A 23,028-nucleotide genomic window follows, 5' to 3' on the forward strand; every position below is an offset into this window, starting at 1 on the left:
GTATGGAAAAAAAAGAAGATCTTGCATAAAGTGTAAAAGCAGTGCTTAGTAGGAGGCCCTCACCTATCAGTTCATATTTAAAGGGAATCCATGACAATCCTATCCACAACCCCCTACCACCCCCCTTAAAAAAAAAAGAAGAAAAAGAAAAAAAAAAAGCCACATTATTAGCAGTCTGTGCCTCTACCCCTGTTCTTTACATTCACACAGTCTATCATGATGAATATCATCAATGCCATAAAACAAAATTACTGGAAGAGAAGCGAGAGCAGGAAAGCTCACATATTGAAAGACAAACCTCCCCTGTCACTTAAAGGGCTTATCTCACTGAAGGAGACTAACTACGTCACGACTGCTGCAACTGATCAGTCATTGCGACTCTTGCAACCCCAACGACCAAGAAATCGCTTGCACTTTACAACAAGAAGGCAACTCCACGGCATCATCTATAACATCTCCAAACAAAGGTGGCAACTTATTCGCCTGGAATTTGCGGGGACGTCACTGCGATGTCTCTGCGACGTCTCTGTGACATCTCATCTCCAGTAGGTCACCAATAGGTCTCTGCAAGGTTGCAGAGACGTCTTGGAGAAGTCTTGGACAAAATTAGTCTCCATGACTTGGCCAGGACTAAGGATACATACTGGAGACATCTCTGACACCAGTTTCGAAACTGTAAAATGTCTTTGAAAAAAATCAAATATGTTTGATTCTCTTGTGAGATTCCCAAGAAACTAGGCTAGTCTCCAGGAGACATCACAGACACATTGCAGAGACGTCTCCGCGACCATCGAGACTCAAGTCTCGCTACCAGGCTGTCACTTAGACTAGTACTCCAGGGCAATGAGATACCCACTCACATATAGACCCGTTTACCAACATATTCAAATTTTATGCATATGTATTGTACCTCTATGTCAAATGTTGTTCCTGACAGCCAACAAGCTTGCCCAAGGCTTGCCTGACATAGCAACAACTAATGTATGCAGGGTGGATTCCAAACATTAAAATTTGTTGAGCATGTACAAGTGGATGGAATAGCCAGTTACTACCTCACCAGAGAAAAAAATTGAATACATAGGTAAATTGACCTAAAGTTGGAATAGATACCAGCTGCAACAAAAAATAAAATTTATGATTTGTCTGTAAATCATGGATTATACATCATTTGTACAATAAAGCCCTTTTCAAACAGATATACGACTATGGTACATTTGTATCTCAAAAGTTTTGAGAATAAATGGCAATCATTCACTGATGACTGCATCGTCTGGTATGCGATGCCATGTGAGGTGTCATCGTTCTACACTGTCGGAGGCTATCACAAATTGGTTACATGAGTGCAAAGTGATATGCAAATGGCAAGTGTAAGCATAATCAGTGTACAGATTCACATATACTAAAATATCCAAGTCCCGCTTCTAGGGAAGGCATATGCTATGACATTTGCTCCTTACGCTGATTTGATTCAATAGTGACACATTTTTGACCACGGAGAGTAAAGTTTCAATTAGTTCACATCTGCCTTAAAAAAAAACCAACAACAAACAACAAAACTAGTGGCAACTGAACAATCGTACAAGCTTGCTTTAGATTGAAGTGATTCACATTGTGGCTTAAAGAAGGGTCAAGAGCACTCCACAGACTTCTGCCTTGGACTGGTTTGGGGAAATTTGTACAAATCCACAAACTGACCCACCAGTTGTCCGGAGTTGACTGCACAAGTTGCCTTGATGGCAGAAAATACTTTCACTTGACCCCCATGTAAAGGTAATTTTAAGTTCAATTATCAAAGAACTGTTCTCCCACTGAAAATGCCTGGTACCGTATATTGGCTGAGATACCTTTTCAAGGCCGCAAACTGGTTCATGAAAAAACTCGCCAAGCATGCAGCATACTGTCCAGTCATTTCTCCAACAGTCAAAGTCACAGGGCTAATTAAAGTTTATATGATAATCATTTTTTTTTTTTTCAGGACAGTTGAAGACTCGAGAGTCTTGGCATATTCCAGCATGAACAAAGAGCTATGAAATGGGCGAAAGTGGATTGCATCCACAGATGAGTGCAGTTAAACCCAATTTGTAGTGAGAATTATCTTGAGGTACATTTGAACCCCTACTGACAAGATTTCTTGACTTGCAGAATTCTCAAAAACAAACAAACAAACAAACAAACTGCAAAATGATGGAATATATAATATTGACTATATATGTTGTTCTTATTATTCATTCTAAAAATGCTAGTACTTTCCCCTCCGATGCAAAGGTTGTAGCTATATGAGGAATCATCTGGCTTGGACAGAGTTACGGTACAATATTGTATCCATCTGTTTCATGCAAATCACATCAAATAAATATGAGACTTCATCAATAATATCCACATTTATTATATCATACCATTTGGTGCTTATCTGCATGGGGCTCCAACTTACCATAAAATGTTGGGACTCACTGGTTGGTACACACTGACCCTAAAATGAACTGTACCTGGCACAAAAGTCAAAGTCTCTGTAATTCCTTGGTACATCCATATTTGGTTAAGCAAATTTGAAAATACAGCCATCATCGCTTTAATTAACTGGAATGACTAAGGAGAATACCTTTGCCCCCCACCCAATCTAGCAACTGCCCCAATTTAAAGAGTTCACACAGATATGCGTATTCACATTGATATGTGTTCACACTGATGTGATGTTCACACTGCTATGTGTTCACAACAATGTGTTCACAGTACTGAGTTCACACTGATGTGTATTCACACTGCTATGTGTTCACACCAATGTGTTCACATCACTGTGTTCACACTGATGTATATTATGTATGCTTATGCACCTTTATACATGCATTATATCTTGCATCCCAGAGGGAGACTTTTGTCCCAATTTAGGAACTGTCCAAATTCATACATTCACACTGATTTGTTTTCACACCAATATGTGTTCATACCGATAGGTGAATTCACACTGATCTATGTTTACAATGATATGTGTTCATACTGATATGCGTATTCCCATTGATATGTGCTAACACCGCTGTATGTTCTCACCGATATGTGTACTATGCATTCTTATGTATGATATGTATCATACCATGAATTTGTACAATATATAGTTTCCATATTTTCATTTTGTTTAATACCCATGGCTACAATGCGTTGTACATTCATCAATATTTCCCCCTTTGGTATGATGAATTTTATATAAAAATTGCTATTTTGGTATGAATATTTCATGAGAAACGTATCCCATTAAACTGAAGTCTAATCCTGTACAAGCCTTACTACGCTTTGCTTGCCAATCAATTGCCAAATATGTTTGGAAACTAAATTGTAAATAAATAGAGATTACCTAATCCCCTTAATCCTTATTGTGTCACCATGGCCTTCCTGTTGGACTGAGGCACATTGCTACACCTGAGTGGGCTTGCTAATCTACAGTCAGTCATTATGTATGTATTATAAATATGTCACTGAAATCACTTCTGCATAACTTGACAATAATAATTGTGCAAAATACAATATATACTGGCGAGTACAGAACACATGTGACCATTTTGTGCAGCCATTCATAGCAGGTTTGTGATAAAACAAGTAGTCATCGAATGAGCAATTCTACAATATTGTTGACTCACAGCCATTTAGGAATTTCTACACCTTCTATTGAAGACAGAAAATATATCACATATTGAAATAAAATGCATGCTGTATACAGGGAAGCAAAAGTTTTTGTTGCACAGTAAATAGATATGTGTAAATCTATAAATATGTCTCTTGATAGTGCGTGCTTGAAATGTAACAAGAAGAACATTACTTGAGGTATTGGATCAACAGAAGAGCAGGAAAAAAAAAGGACAAAAGAAGGCATAGCGCCAGCTTTTACACAATACAAAGTTTGTTTTTGAGGCTCCTGCACAGAGAAACAAAATAAATCTCTTGCACAGAGATATAAAAAAAAAAAAAAATATATAGTTCTCCAACACATCATAAAGTGCATATGATAAGACAAAACTGAGGAAGAGATCCATCAAATAGAATGCAGACACCGTTTTCAAAATCCAGATCATAATAGAAGAACAATCAATCAGTTTAACTTCTATGGTATAATTACCACAGACTGTCATTTACATTGCATATCAACAAGTGGGCAATATCAATGATTAGTTTTTCCAACATTACATAAAATTAATATTCAATTCAGCACCTAACACATGCTTGGTAGAAAAAGAAATCATCAATTCTGCCTGAATTATCAATACATCTAAAAGAAGAAGAAGAAGAAAAAAAAAAACCTTATCTAGCATGACATCTACCTGAAAACATTTCACTGCTTTTACACTCCAAGTGTAAATCGATCCTGAGGATGGTACTTGTATATCATACAAAATTACATTACTTTATCTGTACACAGATTTTTGCATTGATACTGATGTTATTCTCTTGCATGAAGATATACACCTTGTAGTATTATTTTCACACTTTAAAACATTCACTGCATCTCTTCGCGTTTAATAGATTTTTGTTGCCTCTCCTGTGCAGTCTTCATGAAATTCCCATGATGGAGGAGATTCAAAGACGTTTGATTTCTTTACAATGTACTTGTGTAAAGCTGTAGCACTGAACCAGACTCTGCAGGTGTGGTTGCTATGGAAACACATTCACTGAGTTGGCTCAGTGGGGCTCATGCAGGCTGTGTGAAACCACATGAAGGTCACAATGTTACCACGAGAGCCATCTGCCTCATTTTCCACTTAACTTCTTTGTTTTGTCATGTTTTCTTCAAATTTCTCATAGTGACAATACCCTTTTGACAAAAAGACATTTGATTGTGGCAACGAATAACAATCCAGCACAATGCATACACTGTACTTCAGAAGGGTCAGTTCAACATTCTGCAGCACCACTACGTTCCACTACCAGCAGATAAAGGTCCACAACCGCATGTTCACCTGAACCATTCAGCGAGACAGCTGGGCTACCGATGTAGAGACCATCCATCAACCACAAATACACATCATTAATCAGATGATTGCACGCTTTTGAAGTACATGTATTATTGCCCCGTTTCCCCTGCCACTAAATGTGGTACTGGGGGGGGGGGGGGGGGGGGCTTATGAATCATTGATTTTGTGCCATAGAACTCAACGCCAACTTGCACACCTAAAGTTCATGTCATGCTTAGAATCAACCGACAAAACACATCACTGAAACAAACTCATCAATATGATGGGATCATTCAGACAACTTATCAATGCAGCCTCTCACACGAGATATGACTAAAAGCTATTCCATGTGTCATTCTCTTCAGAAATGTTTCCACGATTGCAGCTTACAATGAGTGCAGCTACCACAGCAATGGTGCCCTAGCTACCATTTACCTGTGAGAACGGCAAGTGTTCCTATGGTTACCTAACACTGTGGCAGCTTCCACCGTCATCATTTAAGGTGGGTAGCCCAATTCACTACATAAACCAAGGCTGCCACCGCCACACGTGTGTGTACAGCAACCCTTACTACACAAGCTACCACATGGACACAGATGAAGGATGAATGCCGCGAAACAAGGACAAGTAGTTTTAACAGTCTGCTCCAAGGACGAAAAGCAGACTCTTCATTTTGACCGCATCCAGCATCTACACATCCAACTCCATCGAGTGATGCATGCACAATCTTCCGGTTTCACTACGTGACTTTGCCGCCTTTTGCAAACTCCCATCGTCTGTGAATCATGACACTTCTTTCAAAACAAAACTTAACAAACAAAAACAGCATCCTGTGTGATGCAGCTGTGGCATAAGTTTCACTACTAGGTGAGACCTCATTACCTAGCTTCTTATTCTGCCTCCTGGAACCAGGTTAGAGGGTTCTTGACTCAAGAGATCTTGGGATATCCCCTTAACACTTCCTCAACCCTGATAAAGTGATGGACCACATCTCTTCTTCAGTCCCACACCATGTGGTTTTGGGTCTTGCTCTTCTTTGCTTTTCTTTCTCCTCCCATCTGGGAACCTAGTAACACATATTAAAAGATAATAGCAACTACCACAACACCAAGAGCCATGCTCTATGGCTGAATGATTACTTGTTTTTCTAGGCTGTTGCCATAGTACCTGGAATTATCGCCACTTCATGACAATGACTGCAGGGCTTCACTAATGACGCTGTTGGATCATTCTCTTGGTGCATGTGCTAACCAGTTTAATCATTGTTTTCCAATGATATTGAGCACCCTGCATCATGCATGCATCAAGACAAACTAGGGGTAGATAATGTGTGAAGAGGGCACATTTGATATTGTCTCTACATCAACCCACTGGGTTAGAGGTCACTGCTCTCCATTTTGCTTTAACAGCGCTTTTAATTCAAGCATCTTATTCCGGGAATAGGTCATGACGAAAGAAGAGATTCATCTTCAATAGGCTGTGCGTCTGGCTCTCCGACACACTTCCGCGTTCCATTCCAAGTAGGCAGAGATGGCTCATCCCTCTAGATAAATATGAAGTGGGCGACGGGATAGAAACAGATGCGCATCACCCTATTTTGGAGAGGTTATTAGAACAAGCAGTGTCAAGATCAAGGAAAAAGGAAATAACAAGATAAGTAGAAGACAGTTCCTCCTATTATCTCAGCACTCCCAAGTGTTCCCAATTTTATGACCTCACCAGATTCTATATTGCCCTTGAGGAATCTATTTACGCAGTCCTGGCAGTTTCGCTTTCGTTTTCCTGACTAAGAATAACAAACTGAGAACCGCGTTGTAAGGAGCATTCGGGGATTGCTGGATTTTTGTTTGTTTGTTTGTGCAGGAAAGCTCCACTTACTGAGATTATGACAGCTTGACATGATTACATCATTCTGAAGGTATGCACGAACAATTGAAGAATTAGCACGTCTCGTTTGCCATATGTTCAGACAACGTACGATCATGTGACTCCCACCTTGGGATGGTGGTCTGCATTTGCCTGTCAAATGTACATTGTACACTCGGTTCCACATCTCTGCATTTTGTGAGCTCATCTCGCACTCGAAGCAACCTAATCCACACACACAAACAAACACTCACACAAACACACTAAACAGGTAGTTCTTCGCCTCTTCGGTCCCATCCCTTCACTTTGACGTCAGGCTCTGCACGAAGCCTGCCGTATTGTACTCTACTTCATACTGTCTTTCATCTCACAGTACTTGGCCTCCTCGGTCCCATCTCTTCACTTTGATGTGAGGCTCTGCAAGAAGTCTCCTCTACTGTACTTTGTTTCGTACTGCCTCTCATCCCACAGTACTTGGCCTCTTCGGTCCCGTCCCTTCACTTTGATGTCAGGCTTTGCATGAAGTCTGCCATGTTGTACTCTGTTTCATACTGGCCTTCATCCCACAGGTCGCCAAGGTTGGCGAGAATGGTGTTCATGGACTGCTGCCCCTCCTTGGTCTTGCCTCCGTTACCATCAACCATGGCATCTCCTGGCCCTGCAGGTCCACTCTGTAGAAACAAGGAACAAGCACATGGGAAAAATTAGGAGGGGGGAAAAATAGGAGGGAGTAAAAGGCATCACATGAAAATATTTGTGTTGAAAGATATTGGAGGTAAACTCTTTATGTGCCATGGTGAAAACCTCCTGTGTGCTACATTATTCTGAGACACCAACATTGTCATGCTTTGAGAAAACAAACTGTTTTTCAAATCTTTGCTACTTCTGTAGATTTATGTTAAGCTGGACATATAGTGTGTAGGGCTGTAGAGAAAACTCCAAGCTTTGCTTAGATATCAATCATATGACAAATCTATGATTATTTTTCTTTCAAGTGACTAGCAGCTAAATTACTGTAAAGGCATGACTTTTGCACACTCAACAGTGACAGAAACTTAGAATTATGCAAATCCAGTAAGCAACACCGCTTGTTAGTCAATCACCACACAAAAAGTAAACTACAGGTATGTGAGACGAACTGGAGCGCGAGAAACGCTTTCATTGTACTGCGCCATTTGGCGATTCATTGATCGGTTTGGGCACAGGTTTGTGCGTTTGAGCAGAATACGCAAAGTTGGCACGCCGTTGACCGAGCCGGACGTGCGAACGTGGCACATAAAGAGTTAATCATATTGTAAAGCACTGAGTGGCACAGACATTATATACAGTTTTTATACATTACATTTACATGCCTGCTACAGTTCATTAACTATGGGGCAGCAAAGCATAAAAAGTGCAGAAAATCTACAGGTATAACATCCATGCCCTTGTTCTTCTGTGATTGTTTCAATCGGAACATTGTCCCCATGACCCTGCAATGACATGCATTTTTTTTTTTTTTAAACATGTCTGGCATGCGCTACATGATATCCTTGATTTAGACTGTCAATGTACGGGTGTCCTAGAATGCACTTATATGTCATTGCCCTTAAATGTTTATTGTGTACACTACCTGACCTTGGCTTAACATTGCAATTGACTATGAATTTTAATACTCTGTACAACCATGCCAAGAAAGCAGGGAAAAATGCCATTCCTGCCTAAAGCCAAGCCAGTAAACTATCGCCTTGACTGAACAGTAAGAAGTTCATTGCCTGCATTTAACTGCATTACTGTAAAACATGATATATTTGCGACATGAATTTTTCGCGAATTGGAGCAGACGGCCTTTTTTGCGGCATGACATTTTCGCGAACTGCCACTGGCATTCAATGCATATAGTGTAGACAAGAACTTTCGCGTGCATTTTAATTTCGCGAATCTTGGCGCTCGCGAAATTCGCCAAATTAAAATGCACGCGAAAATTCCTCGTTTTTACAGTACTTGAATTGCACTGAACTGAAATGGTACATGATATTACTCTTCATAAGCCTTGTGGTGACCACAGGTAGTTACTGTGACTGTTTCTACCCTCATGACATTGTATATTATATTTCCACTGATTCAGCTGTTATGCCAACAACTGTAAAAGATTGACAAAATATTACCAACAACAATGCCACATCAAAATCCAACCATTCTTACAATTCAAACAATACTTTAGAATTACTATGATATTTGGAGTATAACTTCAACTAGACATCACAAGCAGATGTTGTATCACATAAAGAAGATAGCCGGTTTTAGCATGGTTCCATTATTTAAAGGACAAGTTCACCTTCATAAACATAAGGATTGAGAGAATGTAGCAATATTAGAAGAACACAAATCGGACAATTCGTTCAAAAGTTATGAATTTTTGAAGTTTTTGTGCAGTAACCGCTGGATGAGAAGACTATTGCAGTGTATGAATAACTTAGATGTCACATGCGTACAACAATATAAGGAAAATATAAAGAGAATTTCACAAAATTCCATCTTTTGAAAAAAGTACACATTCCCCTGACTCGTTACCGATAAATGTTATGGGTAATATTATTCCCCCTGCCTTTAGAAAGAGGCAAGTCAATTGCTCTTTTATTATGCGACAAAAGTGAAAATATGTTGAATTTTCTTTTACATTTTCTTTATACTGTTGTACGCATATGACTTACAAGCTGTAGTAGTCTCCCCATCCAGCGGTTCCAACACAAAAATTTTAAAAATTCATAACTTTTACATCGATTGTCCAATTTTCCTCAAACTTTCACTGATGTGTTCTACTAATATTGTTGCATTCTCTCAATCCTTATGTTTATGAAGGTGAACTTGTCCTTTAACTGCATTGTGATACCATTCCAAATGTAGTCCTATCTGTGTGCATCCCTGCGGATAATTCATATCAGTCAAAGAAACAAGAGCTCTGTAAAATTTTCTCATGGCTAATCTATGATGTTCAGAAATTGAAAACACACACCATAATCATGATATGGACATAAATCTCTGGAAAGTGCAAGCATAGCGAAAAGAAAAAAAAATAATCACTCACATGATCTCTCACGCTATTAAGTGACAAAGCAAATGTACTAAAATCAAGGACAACATTGAAAATCTCAATGTCTTGATATATATGTTTCTGATCATGAACTATGAAAGATTTGTATTTCTTACCACCAGAATTGCAAGGGAAAATTTATAAAACAGTGCACTTCAGAGTTTTGCAAGTTTATACTGGTTTCCAGCATCATCCTGACTCTTGCATTCACCAATTTTATGACTGTCACTTTCAATATTTGACTCACGGCACAAGCTATTCTTTTGACTCTTCAAAGGAATAAAATCTCAACAGAGGCATATACCAGAATGTATGTGTAAAACACTTTATGTAGATGATTTTTGATATGGCCGTCCATAGAGCAAAATAGGGATGGGTGGGATAGAAACACAATAAAACTGTATCTCACAGAAGAAAGATACATATACTAAAGGATATGCGCTCATAAAAAATATGACGGGTTTCATTCAGTGAATAATGGAATAACAGGAAGGAGAGTTTGTGAGAGTTTGTTCACAATGAGCACAACACGCATGCTTTACGTACGAATGTTGGCACACAACATCACATACAACTACTATTAAAGGAAACCCAAATCCACGGAGCAATGTGGATAGAGTGAAAGCAGCAACACTACCAGAACACCGTATCAGTGAAAGTTCTAGGAAAATCGGACGATCGATGCAAAAGTTTTGGTGTTGGAACCACTGGATCAGGGGACTGTACTAGAGTTCATGATGTCATGTGTGGACAACAATATAAAGAAAAATTGAAGAGAATTACACAAAAATTCATTTTTCATGAAAACTGCACATTCCGTCAACTTGACACTGACATATGTTAAGGGTACTAACAATTCACCCTGCTTCCTGAAAGCTGTTAGTCAAGTGCCCTTTCATTATGCTTGAAAAATTCAAAACATGTTGAATTTTATGATTAAGCTCCTTCTCGTTATGTCCCTCCATACCATTGACTGTTGTTTGACGCTGACATTTAGAATTCATTCAACAGACACAAATAAATAAAATACATAAATGTCACATAACTCTTTATACTTGTTTCTGTTTTCAACTCCAGATTATCAAATACTTGTGACAGTGACATGCATGCATACCTCTTCTTATGAATGATCAGACAATTTTATGCACTCTGCACAAATATCTTGATGGTAGGTTACATAGTCTTGAGATCGTTAGGATTTTTCTTTGAATGCAATTAAACAAATTTGTACAAAATACGGGTTGGTAATGAACTCTTGGAGTTTTATCACTAGCACATTAAACGTGCTGATGTAATACACAGTCACATGACTTCAGCCTAGATTTTTATGCCCCTTGAGGTTGTGCAAATATGGGGCAACACATGCAAAATAGGATCTCTTGCGTGTGAATAAATGCCAAAATTTGATCGATGAAACCTTGTTGCCTTCATGTTCACTTGGCTTAAAGCTAGACTCTTTGGCAGAAGTTTTTTCCTTCAAGCTGGTTTCATGAAAAATGATAAGCAAGATAGGTGTAGTGTGCTGAATTAACACCTTTAATATGGACAAAGAGTTTGTAATTTGCCTGGTGAATAAACATTCTTACATGAGGACAGGGAAGGCACATTCTGTTTACAAAAAGACTAACCCATGCAATATACTGTGAAGTGAATTGATGACCTAGGACCATCTACAATATTACACACTGTAGATGACTTTGGCTAGACATGTTATTTTGCGATGATGAATCCTGTATTATGACTTGGGATTTTCCTCCACAGTACAAGTGTATTTCAACCACAATGGCACTTTCATTTTTTGTGTATACTTCATTTTCCTTCTCAACAGGTGGTAAGTGCAAACTCATCTCAATCAAGAGTTTGGAACCAATATAACAAAGGCAACAGAGAGGACAAATTGTTAACGGTACAAAGGCTCACAAACACAAAATCCACTCAATGCTACTGAAGTTTACAATGAAGAAGACGTGTCTAATGAAGAGGTGCACATATTTATCAGACACTTAATACTAGAATTCAGCTCTGATGGCAAGCAAAATAAACTATTTTTTCTCTCCACATTCCGATAACAAAATACATAATTATTGATACTGCACACTGGTCCTCCAGCAAGCAATCCTGCAAATCACTATTAGAAGTACATGTTATGATTTTGTAAGAATGCCATCTTTCGACTGACAGTCCCCTGTTACAAGAAATGTTCCTTCATCATAAAAAATGGACAAGAATGACAGTTGAGATAAGTACCTTGTATGTAAGAGACAACATTGATGTTAACCAAAGTAATGAAGTCCACAAGGTTAACAATTGCATCATAGAGCTACCATATCTACATGTAGAAGTAGGTATCACAGCAGAATTACCTCATTTGAACTTCAGTGCATCAGCCATTCACAAAAGGTAGTTTTCTTGAGTGCCAATTTGCACTTTAAATTGTGTACATGTATTTGTGATCCAAATTGGGGGCTAGTCCGGAAATAGTACAAGATAACCCTCATGTGCCAAGGCACTTAGTTTAACTTATTATCATTATCATTATTTCCGTTTTATTACCACGAGGTAGTCTCATCAAGACCAGCAGGTCCTGCTCTTCCAGAGAGCCCTGCCCATGATAAAAATTCATTGGCAATTACTTTCAAAATATCTGTGCCAAACAGCACAGACAGCACTCCTATGTGTGTGCCAATCTGTGAAAAGATGACAGTAAGATGGAATGCAATATACATAGGGTTTGATATTTGCCGTAGCCCAGTGGCTCCATGGCCCAGGAGGTCACTACAAGATGAAAATTGGATTATTATGTTTTCTTTTATTTTGGGCCACTACATATCTTTTTCAGGACACCAAATCTTCAGATTTGAAGACTTATAGTGGCCCCAATGTCACCAAGAAAAAAATTAGTGTCTAGCCCTGATTTATATCATAAATAATGCCTCACGGAAACCCAAACCAAAAGAGAAAAGTGGATTGAGTGAAAGCAGCAACATTAGTAGAACACATCAGTGAAAGTTTGAGAAAAATCGGACAATTGATGCAAAAGTTATGAATTTTTAAAGTTTTGGTGTTGGAACCGCTGGATGGGGAGACTACTAAAGGTTATGACGTATGTGTGGACAACAATATAAAGAAAATATAAAAGGAATTCCACAAAAATTCCTTCTTCATGAAAATTACACATTCCATCAACTTAATACTGACATATGTTAAGGGTAGCAATTATTCTCCCTGCTTTCTGAAATCAGATAGTCAAGTGCTCTTTCATTATGCTAGAAAAGTGAATTTTTGTGAAATTCCATTTATAGGCCCTATTTCCTTTATACTGTTGTCCACACATGATGTCATAAACTCAAGTAGTCTCCTCATCCGGTGGTTTCAACACCAAAACTTTAAAAATTCATAACTCTTGCATTGATTGTCTGATTTCCCTAAAACTTTCACTGATGTGTTCTATTAATGTTGCTGCTATCACTCAATCCACATTGCTCTTTGGGTTTGGGTGTCCTGTAGGAGACTACATGGTACTTGCCGTGTCTAGGTTGAAGAGATCCAGGAGTTGATCTGTTCCCATAGACTGCAGGCTGGAGTTGTCCTGAGTGATCACAGTGTTGGCAATGTTCAGCTTGAACTTCTGTAACCTGTCATGTATAAACACAAGATATGACAAATACCACTTACAACACTGTATTATCTATTCATTCATTTTTCTAAAAGACACAGATTACAAACCATCTACATGTATAGTGGAAGTGTTTATTTTCTGTCAAAACAGAAAAATGGCTGTCACAGCTAGCCATTCATTTATGCCAATAAGACTACAAATTATACGTAAATTTATATATATATATATATATATATATATGTGTGTGTGTGTGTGTGTGAATATGTTCATATTGAAAGTACATTCTGCATTCATTAAAAGACAATTCTGAAAGCAAGAAGAGCAGTGTTTCAAAAACATGCAGATTTTCAGTCTTACGGTATAAAATCAATCCAATAATCTATCAAATCTGAACCTTACGTCTAAATACATGTAATAGAAAACTGTTCTCCTTACAAAAAAAAAAAAAAACGACCCAAAACATCGAAGATGATATAATGCAAAGTTCATGAAAAGAACTGCTTTCACACAGTAGTTGACATTTGATCATGTTCACTTGGAAAACATAGTGTAGTGTGCACAGTAGCCAAACTTCTGCTGGCACGGTATGTAATAGCAAATTTTACATAACAGAATAATACCATCGATGTGTACCTTTCACCTTTCAAAAAACAATCAAACAGAACTTTATTGCTCAATTTGATGGAGCAAAGTATCAGTACTAAAAAACCCACAATATATAATACATAACTCTGGATCCAGCTTCAGGGAGACAGTGCAGTGCAGATAGGCAATGAATGGGATATGATATAGTTGAAAACATTAAAGAGACACAAATTGTCTCCCCAAGGCCGTGTGTCTCCTTAATAAAATAATGATGAGCATATTATGTCTCCCTAAAGCTGGGCCCATAGCTAAAATATATGTATATATAAAACATACATAAGTCATGGTGACAAATTGGTTTTGGTTGCCCCAATCCATTTCAAGTTAATCATATTTAATAATAAATATGAATATTCTTGATTTGAATATGAACAAGATGGCATGCTAGAGAGCTTCAATACAGATTCCTGATATTGGCTCTAAGTCTTACGCTTAACCCGTTGAGGACGGTTTGATTTTGCTACAACACGTATTTCCCATAGACACATTCCCGAGTATACTCGGGACTCGTCCTCAACGGGTTAAGGTGAACTGAATGGAGGAGACAACAATTGATACTTATAATGTGAATTAGTATTTCTGTCCGTGTGTAATGACCGTTAAGATCCAGATTCATTCTAAACGCCTTTTCATTTTCCCCAAGAAACTGATTGCTTCAGATCAAACTACCTTTCTACAGCTTTTGTCCATAATTGCCTGGTAAATGTCACTTCTAAAGTGCCCCTCTAGATCAAATGTTTACAATCTTCAATGTTTATAGATGATGAGGATTAATCGTACTGAGACTTTGTGATCCCCTCCCCCCTAAAAAGAATAAAAACAAACCAAATTCACTATCTACATTCAGTGAATATATGACACTTAAAGAGAAGCTTTAATAGACAAACAACAATCTGTGCTTTGGAATGAACAGGAGGGCAAAGATAATTCACTAGAATATGACAGAATATCAATTTCTCTAATCACAACTATATTTGATCCATGAAAAACCAAGACATTCTGGAAGATTTAATTTTTTGAGGTCTAAACCCTATCAAAAATTGACAGAATGTACACTTAGGTTGATGGAGTGATATCATGCTTTTCTTGACAAAGAAAAAACAACCAACAAACAAACAAACAAACAGACTCAGAAAAACACCTGGACACAAATGACATGTCAAAGTATTATTTTTCTCTGGACAGCAACTGTCTTTGCTAATGTAACTGTCAGACTGGATGAAGATAAGAAGTCAGGTGTACAGTGTATAATGGCTTGCCTGTAGCTCAATGTGTCCTGAATGAGTTCACTGACTGTTTGAGTTTCATCCATTTGTAAGCTATGAATGCCAAAATATAAATTGAGCATGACACCCATTTAATCAAAGACTGCTCTAGTGCCAAAAGACCCTTCAACCAGCCACAAGTTCTCAGAAAAATGGGATTGCCAAGGTAAAAAGGGCTGTAACCTCCGCAAGATCTCCCTCCATCTTGTTAAAAGCTACCTAATGAGAGGCAGAGAAGAGTCCAGGAGGGCTGTAACCTCTGCAAGATCTCCCTCCATCTTGTTAAAAGCTACCTAATGAGAGGCACAGAAGAGTCCAGAAGGGCTGTAACCTCTGCAAGATCTCCTTCCATCCTGTTAAAAGCTACCTATATGAGAGGCACAGAAGAGTCCAGAAGGGAAATACAATGTCTGACTCCGGGATTTAATAACTCCAGCATACATGTGTCATAATCCAAACTGTCTGCAGACCTTTCCCAGACTGGTGCAGAGTTCCTGGACAGAATCCAAGACAGCAATAAGACTGCTGGTACACGGTGAGACAGATAGAGCAATGAAGAAAGAGAGACACATCTTAGACATATCGACAGCAAGATATGGAGAAGAAATATAAATATGTATGTGCATGTCTGTGTGTGTGTGAGTGTGTGTGTGTGTGTGTGTGTGTATAAAGAGAAGGAGAAAAGTAGAGAGGAAAATGAGATGGATAGTTAAAGGGGAATGAAATCCAAACATATGGATTGAGTGAATGCAGGAATATCAGTAGAATGTGTACATCAGTGAAAGTTTGAGGAAAATCAAACAATCCGTTCAAACATCATGAATTTCTGAAATTTTGCTGACAAGACCACTGGATCAGAAGACTACTACACATCATGACATCAATATACTATGTACTACCATATCAAGAAAATATACAGAAAATTCCAAAAACTATCATTTCACATGAAAAGTACACATTCCCTGGCCTTGTTACTGGCATATGTCAAGGGTGATACATATTATTCCCCCTGCTTTCTGAAAGAGGTAAGTCTAGTGCTCTTTCATCATACTCAGAAAGTGAATATTACATGGAATTTTATTCACATCTTTTTCTTTTTTGTAGTGCATATGTGAAAGACCATGTAATTCCAAGAGTGCCTATTGTGTACTAAATTCCTGCCAGCTTTCAAATTCGGTGAAATCGGAAAAATATTGTAAACCAGAATTTCCACCCATCTCCTACACCGTATCACGATTAGCTGGTGTTCATAAAACTAGCAATACAAAGTTGAATCTAGAATTTCTCTCTCTTCTGAAAACCAAAAAACAAAAACCTCAAAGTATCAGTAGGCATGGACAGAAATATGTCTTTAGCCTCATTCAAGACGATTTACATGTACTTGCCAGATTTATAGCAAATCAATACTATCAAATACCTATTCAAGGAAGACTTTATTACAACTACTACAGCCTCCTAGAATTCTTTTGAATGATGATTGCCACTGAAGGACACATGTGCATTTTATAGCCTTGTGAAACAATTCAAACATGCATACACACAAACACAAAATGTTCCAATATGTTTTGAACTATGTACAAGCTATGAAGAAGGAATGTACATCTTGTTTGACACCTGCGAACCGGGGAAAGGTTTCATCAACAGGTGTGATAACTTGTGGGCTGTAAGTATAAATGGCAAAAACGATGTTGGCAATGGAATTATAAGGTGGTTTCCATTAACTTGTCCTCGTTGAGAGAGAGCCAGTTTGCATTTCAAGATTGTATGTGTGTGCTGATGTGTTCTCAGCAGAGTTTCAGTTTAGATAAACCTTTCTTTTATATCTACATTTTGCAAGACATAGTTCAGATAATTCAATGACATAATTGCTGTATGTGAATCTACATTAAGAACAATTCAATTCAGTACAATTCCACTTCCACACCCTGAAGTGGGCTTTGAGTGTGCACAATTTTGTTTTGGTTGGGGTCCCCCCCCCCCCCCCCACCCCCTCCCAAACACACACACACAGCAGTGAGACAAGCACTCAACCAGATAAACTTGCAGGCTTGCTTGGCCCATCTCCAGAAAGTACTGTCAATACTGGGGGGCTCTGCAGAAATCCAGGACCCACTCTCACTAGGTTGGTTGCCATGACGATCTGGCTGTTATCAAATTGTCTGCACAGGACGGAAGGCTGGGAGGGCAATCACAGCCCAAGTTCAGCTGGAGTGTGAGACCGGAGACAGGTCCCTCTACAAACTCAACATACAAGTACTGTATGTCCCAAAAAGATTACAAGACCCTCCGCGATGATAACTTTAAAAACAGTGAATCAATCCAAATACAATTTCAGGGTATGAAACTATAACTTATTACCCACATCTTGCAGAAAACCCCATTCGATTTGCTTCAGTGGTCAAAGAGAAATGAGGATTTTTGTAGAGCATGTCAGGAATCTCTTCCCTCCAAGTTCTGTCCATTGTGTTCACACATTAATAATAAGATGCAGTTCCAAGAGCATCCAAGTGCTAAATTTGGAAGAATTACATCCACGACATGCTTCACAACGATTCACATTTCTCTGTGACCACTTTGAATGGGGTTTTCTGCAAAAATATAGGTAAGTTGTTATATCTTTAGACCATGAAATAGCAAGCAGACGGTTCAATCATATTGAAAGTTTTCAATGCAAAAATCCAATTTGTAAGATTTTGTTCTGTTTTTGTTTTGTTTTTTTTACATACTGTATACTGGGGTGGGAAAGGAGAAGGGAGGTAGGGGGGATCGTTCAGTCCAGCCTGTCAGTAACTTTGGTTCCTCGAAAACGGGCTCACCGCTTTCTCATCCTTTAAAGTTCGAACTTGTCCTCGTGCATGGGAACCTGGCATGCACGTATCAAGCAAAAACATACATGTTTACGAATGTCACATTAAACTGAAGTAAGTTCTTCTAGAGGTCAACAAACTACCCTTGTGATTCTGTAGGGCAATGATAGAAAAGAATAGGTATGAAGGTCTAGCTCCGAACTGAGCGAGTCAATTTCGCTGCTGGGACACTGCCAAAAACCGATTAGAAAAACATAAAGAACAAGAAAGAAACAAAAATAAATCTCTAGACTTTGTCGGGGAGAGTAATTTGTCTTGTCTAGATAGGGACGGGCAAATGATGGAGGATATTTATAAACAGTGCAATCTTCCTTACATCTAAAAGCTCATGTTATTTTTTCTTTTGTCCATGGGTGTATGCTCCTGGGACAAGCATTGAAAAAGAAAATAAGAGTTGAAAACAAAGTTGCTGTTCATGTTAAAGTTTGTTTTTGAAATTCCTCACCAGCCAAAAAACTTCACAAAAAACAAATTTGACAATAGACAGGAAAAATATTTACAATTTGGGGCACATGCTGATTCCAGGCACCTGCAAATTCTCTTTTACCAAGATGAGATGTCATCCTACCAGGGCTAAGTCAAAACCCTGCAGGGAATTATCACTATCAAAACAATGGTAGGAAATTCTTGAGTCAAGACTACAATCCTTTATGATGACAGAATAGTGCAATCATCTTTTTTTTCCCCTCTTCTTTTACGGAAGATATTTCATAGGCATTGTTCAATTACAAGAATTTTTGTTTTTAATGTAAAAAATGCACTTGCAATATACTTTTTGTCAGGTTTCTGCAACTTTGTGCCACCTCCAGGATTAGGAATATTGGGACCACATCCTCTCTAAGAGCGATAAGGGTTTCTGAGGTAAAAGTGGTCAATACTGTCGTCATAGACAGTTTGAAAATTTCATATGACATACCAATTCCAGCTAAGCAGTAGATATGGGAGGCTCATTGAGTATATCAGTGGTGTTTATGTTTAAAGACATTTCAACTTCTGTGTGTTGTGAGGGTCAAATCTATGCTGTTACAGATTTCTAGTTAACACAATCATTCCAGTTAAAATTGTATTATATTCCTCACAAACTGAAATGCAGATTGCTTTATGGGTAAACTATAAAGTTTAAAATGTCTCCGATTTTTCTTCCCATTGCATTGATTTAAATAGCTTTTCTCATTGTATGTAAATTCTCCTCAATTTAGATGTGACTGAGGCAAGTCAGGAACACACAAGAAAACGGTCGGTCGGTCAGTGGCATTAGGTTCTAGGTCTCTGATTTGCGGAATTGGGGAAGAGATGTCTGGTTGGGACCGTCTCACTCATTCCCAAGACAAATCATGACTGGTGATTTCCTGAAGAAGGAAATAGCCACTGAGACCTTTCCTGCCACAAAGTATCATAAAGAGAGAGCAGGAAAGAGATGGAGAGAGAGAAAGAGAGATGGAGAGAGAGGGAGAGAGAGAGGAATGGTGCCATTTCCCTCCAAACAGTGTCAGAATATCAACATGTCGTCAGCTGATGAGCACCAGAAGGGCCTTATCGCCTTCTAAGATTTGAGAGTAAATAAAAACAAAACAATCCACTTTCATGAAATTAAAAGTTTATTTAATCAAAAGCGGGTAGTTTCAAAAGCATTGTTCAAAATATCTGGTAAAATAGCACCCTTGTGGTTTTGATTTTTAACATTTTGCTGAAAATGAAAATATTTGAAATTGATACCATAACATATAGGAGATCGAGATCTACGTGATATGGATAACAATATGCCCCAAAATTACGCTAACGCCCTTCTGGGTCTCAGCCAACTATGTATTTTTTTTTTTCATTTGGGGGGGGGGGGGGGGGGGTGTATGAGCCCCTACAAACATAATGCTCAGTCTGTGGACATGGGTTGTTGTTGCCTGTGTCTATCTCTGTAAGTGTGTACGGTAACTCATGTGTGTTGTTCATTTGTAAATGCCCAAACACCAAAGAGCCTCCTAAAGATATCTGTGAATTCCATATTAGGTGTTTCTAAGATTATGTATATACTGTATACGGTGACACGACATTTGCTCCTGCGACAATTGCTCCGGTCTTATTTTCTCTAAGGACTTAGGGTTAGGGTTAGGGTTAGGGTTGTGATAGGGTTTTAGGTTTAGTTTGATGTGAGAATTAGGATTAGGGTTAGGGTTATGTTTATGGGTTGAATTTACGTTTGGCTTAGCATGCAGATATATCATGGGAGTAATTGTCGCAGGAGCAAATGTCATGGAACCACTGTATACAAACATGAATTTACATACACAAAACCAAACCAACTATTTTCTTCCTTGAGTCAGCAGTTATGAAGGGGGGGGGGGGGAATATGAGTATAATATCATGTTATCATAGACCATGCTTACAGCATGATACCCCTATGATTGTGACATGTGCTGTTTCATTTTAGTTCCTTTGCAAGACAATGCAGCAGATGCTGATGAATACCATAACGTCCATCCTTGTCTTTCATCAGCACAGCTGGGAAAAGTCAAGGGCAAAGGTCAAGGAATGGGGGGGGGGGGGGGGGGGAGACAACCCAATCCTGGCATCCATGTTTGGGCCACACAGCAGTCTGTATCAATTTCTGCTCTATTACGTTAGCACACGTGTCACTGTCAGCCAGCAGACGACTTTCGAAAGCAGGAACCTCTAAGAACAATATCACACTATCTATTGTCTTTTGGTGTGGCATGGGGAAAGAAAGAAGATTTTCAGGTTTCACTGTTGTGAATACAAAGAACCAGGCAATGGGGGGGGGGGTAAAAAAAAAAGCTGCATAATAGATGTCAAAGTGAAATAAACAAGAATATGAAATAAACAGAATTCAACTTTTACATCAGATAGCTGTTGTTGATGATTAGTTCCTCAATGAAACAAATTCCAGTACAGGCTTGTAGTGCTTTCCTTCAAATCCAAAAGGCCATATGTAGCTCAAAACCACAACTAGAAATGTCGCTATGGCGACTGGTATGCCTCCGCCATAATGCATGATTCTCCTAATGGGTCTATAGTACATGTGGACAATGTGTGATTACATTTTAACAAAATTGGCAAAATATCAAAATGACATGTTTGTCACAAATGTATTGAATGTTTACCTTCCTTGACCTACACGTGTATGTTTAATTGGATGAATTGGAGGAGAGCATGTATTTGGGGATCTAAGAACTTTAACTTGACTTTGACCCTTTCATAAGTTTATGCACCGAGTAATTTTCAAGGTACCATGTATGGAGAAAAAGTGCAATTTCTGTATTGAACAGTAAATTGTTATCATTTTCATCTGGCCTTTGATTTATAAGAGAATCACTGTCAGGCAGAACATACATAAATATGTACTAAATTTCAAGATAACTTGAGCCACTTCCGAGATATGGAGAAAGAAGTAAGTTCAGCACTTTCACTTTGACCTTTTGACCTTTGACCTTCTTGGCAAAAAAAAAAAAAATCCCAGATAATTTCTATTGGGTTATACATGCATACATCAAGTTAAACAAAATAATCCTGCTGGCATTGCATAAATATAAGGAAAATAGTAAAATTTTGAAGTATTGCCTTGACCTTTGACCCCTGACCTTTGACCCAATGAACCCTGAATTCCCTAGATAACCACTGCCAGTCAGTACATGCATATATACTATGTTTCATGAAGATACCTTGAACAATTTCCAAGATACAGAGAAAAAAGTAAAATTTTAACACTTTACTTGACCTTTTGACCTTTGACCTTTTGACCTCATGACCCCAAACTTTCACCAGAGAATCTTAATTGGGTAATACATGTATACACTAAGTTTCAAGAAAATATCTTTAGGCATTGCATAGATATGGGGGAAATAGTGAAATTTTAATCATTTGACCTTGACCTTTTGACCTTTGACCTTGAGCATGTGCACCCAAAAGTTGATAGGCACAACTTCACCCCCTAATACACATACATGCCAAGTTTCATTAGGATACCTCAAAAGGTTTTGGTAGTTACCCTGTCCACAAAATTCATTACGGACGGACGGAAGGGCGGACGGACGGAAGGACGGACGGACGGACGGACGGATGGAAGGACGGACGGACGGACGGACGGACGGACGGAAGGACGGACGGACGGACAACCCGAAAACATAATGCCTCCGGCACCACTTCGTGGCGGAGGCATAAAAAGTAGCAGATCGGGATTTTCTGTAAAGGAACCTAAATATGTCGTTTGGGTTGACTGACTTGAAATTTCCAAGTTTGTCTTATCCGGATGAGTAATCTTTTCTCTACCTATTGTCAAAATTTGGCAGCTTAAAACTAAACCAAAATTGAGATATAAGCAGTTTTTCTGGGTCATATTTTTGAGATTTGCTGCTTTCACTGAGAAACTGAACACATTTTCACTGATACTGCCGCACACCACACCTGAGTAAACCTTATCTTCAAATCCTCTTTTCTCACTGGTTTACAAAATTTTACCTTATAACTCTCTCTTATTTTAATCATGTTTTGAATGGGTTAGGATGGCACAAATCTACACAAGTTCCATATCACTTTAAGTTAAGAGCTCACTCTTTTTATTAATAAACTATGTAGAAACTAGAAATGTTGCTATGGCGACTGGAATGCCTCCGCCATAATGCATGATTCTCCTAATAGGTCTAGATAGTATATGTGGACAATGTGTGATTACATTTTCACAAAATTGGCAAAATATAAAAATGACAAGTTTGTCACAAATGTGTTGAATGTTCACCTCCCATGA

The 23,028-nt window shown here is 38.5% G+C and overlaps 1 protein-coding gene across 1 annotated transcript in view; it reads right to left on the minus strand.

The window, feature by feature from the left end:
- Nucleotides 1-6,873: 6,873 nt before the first annotated feature.
- Nucleotides 6,874-23,028, minus strand: part of LOC139720545 (TATA-binding protein-associated factor 172-like) — an 83,800-nt gene continuing 67,645 nt past the window's right edge. The window contains exons 39-40 of the mRNA XM_071631898.1: nucleotides 13,403-13,511; nucleotides 6,874-7,474 (exon numbers count right to left, since the gene is read on the minus strand). Of these exons, the coding sequence (XP_071487999.1) occupies nucleotides 7,301-7,474; nucleotides 13,403-13,511 (283 nt within the window). The 3' untranslated portion in view covers nucleotides 6,874-7,300. The remainder of the gene's footprint in view (nucleotides 7,475-13,402; nucleotides 13,512-23,028) is intronic.

Source organism: Diadema antillarum, unplaced genomic scaffold (assembly GCF_040938485.1).
Source record: "Diadema antillarum isolate AM-2024a unplaced genomic scaffold, OU_Dant_1.0 scf00000128, whole genome shotgun sequence".
Taxonomy (NCBI): domain Eukaryota; kingdom Metazoa; phylum Echinodermata; class Echinoidea; order Diadematoida; family Diadematidae; genus Diadema; species Diadema antillarum.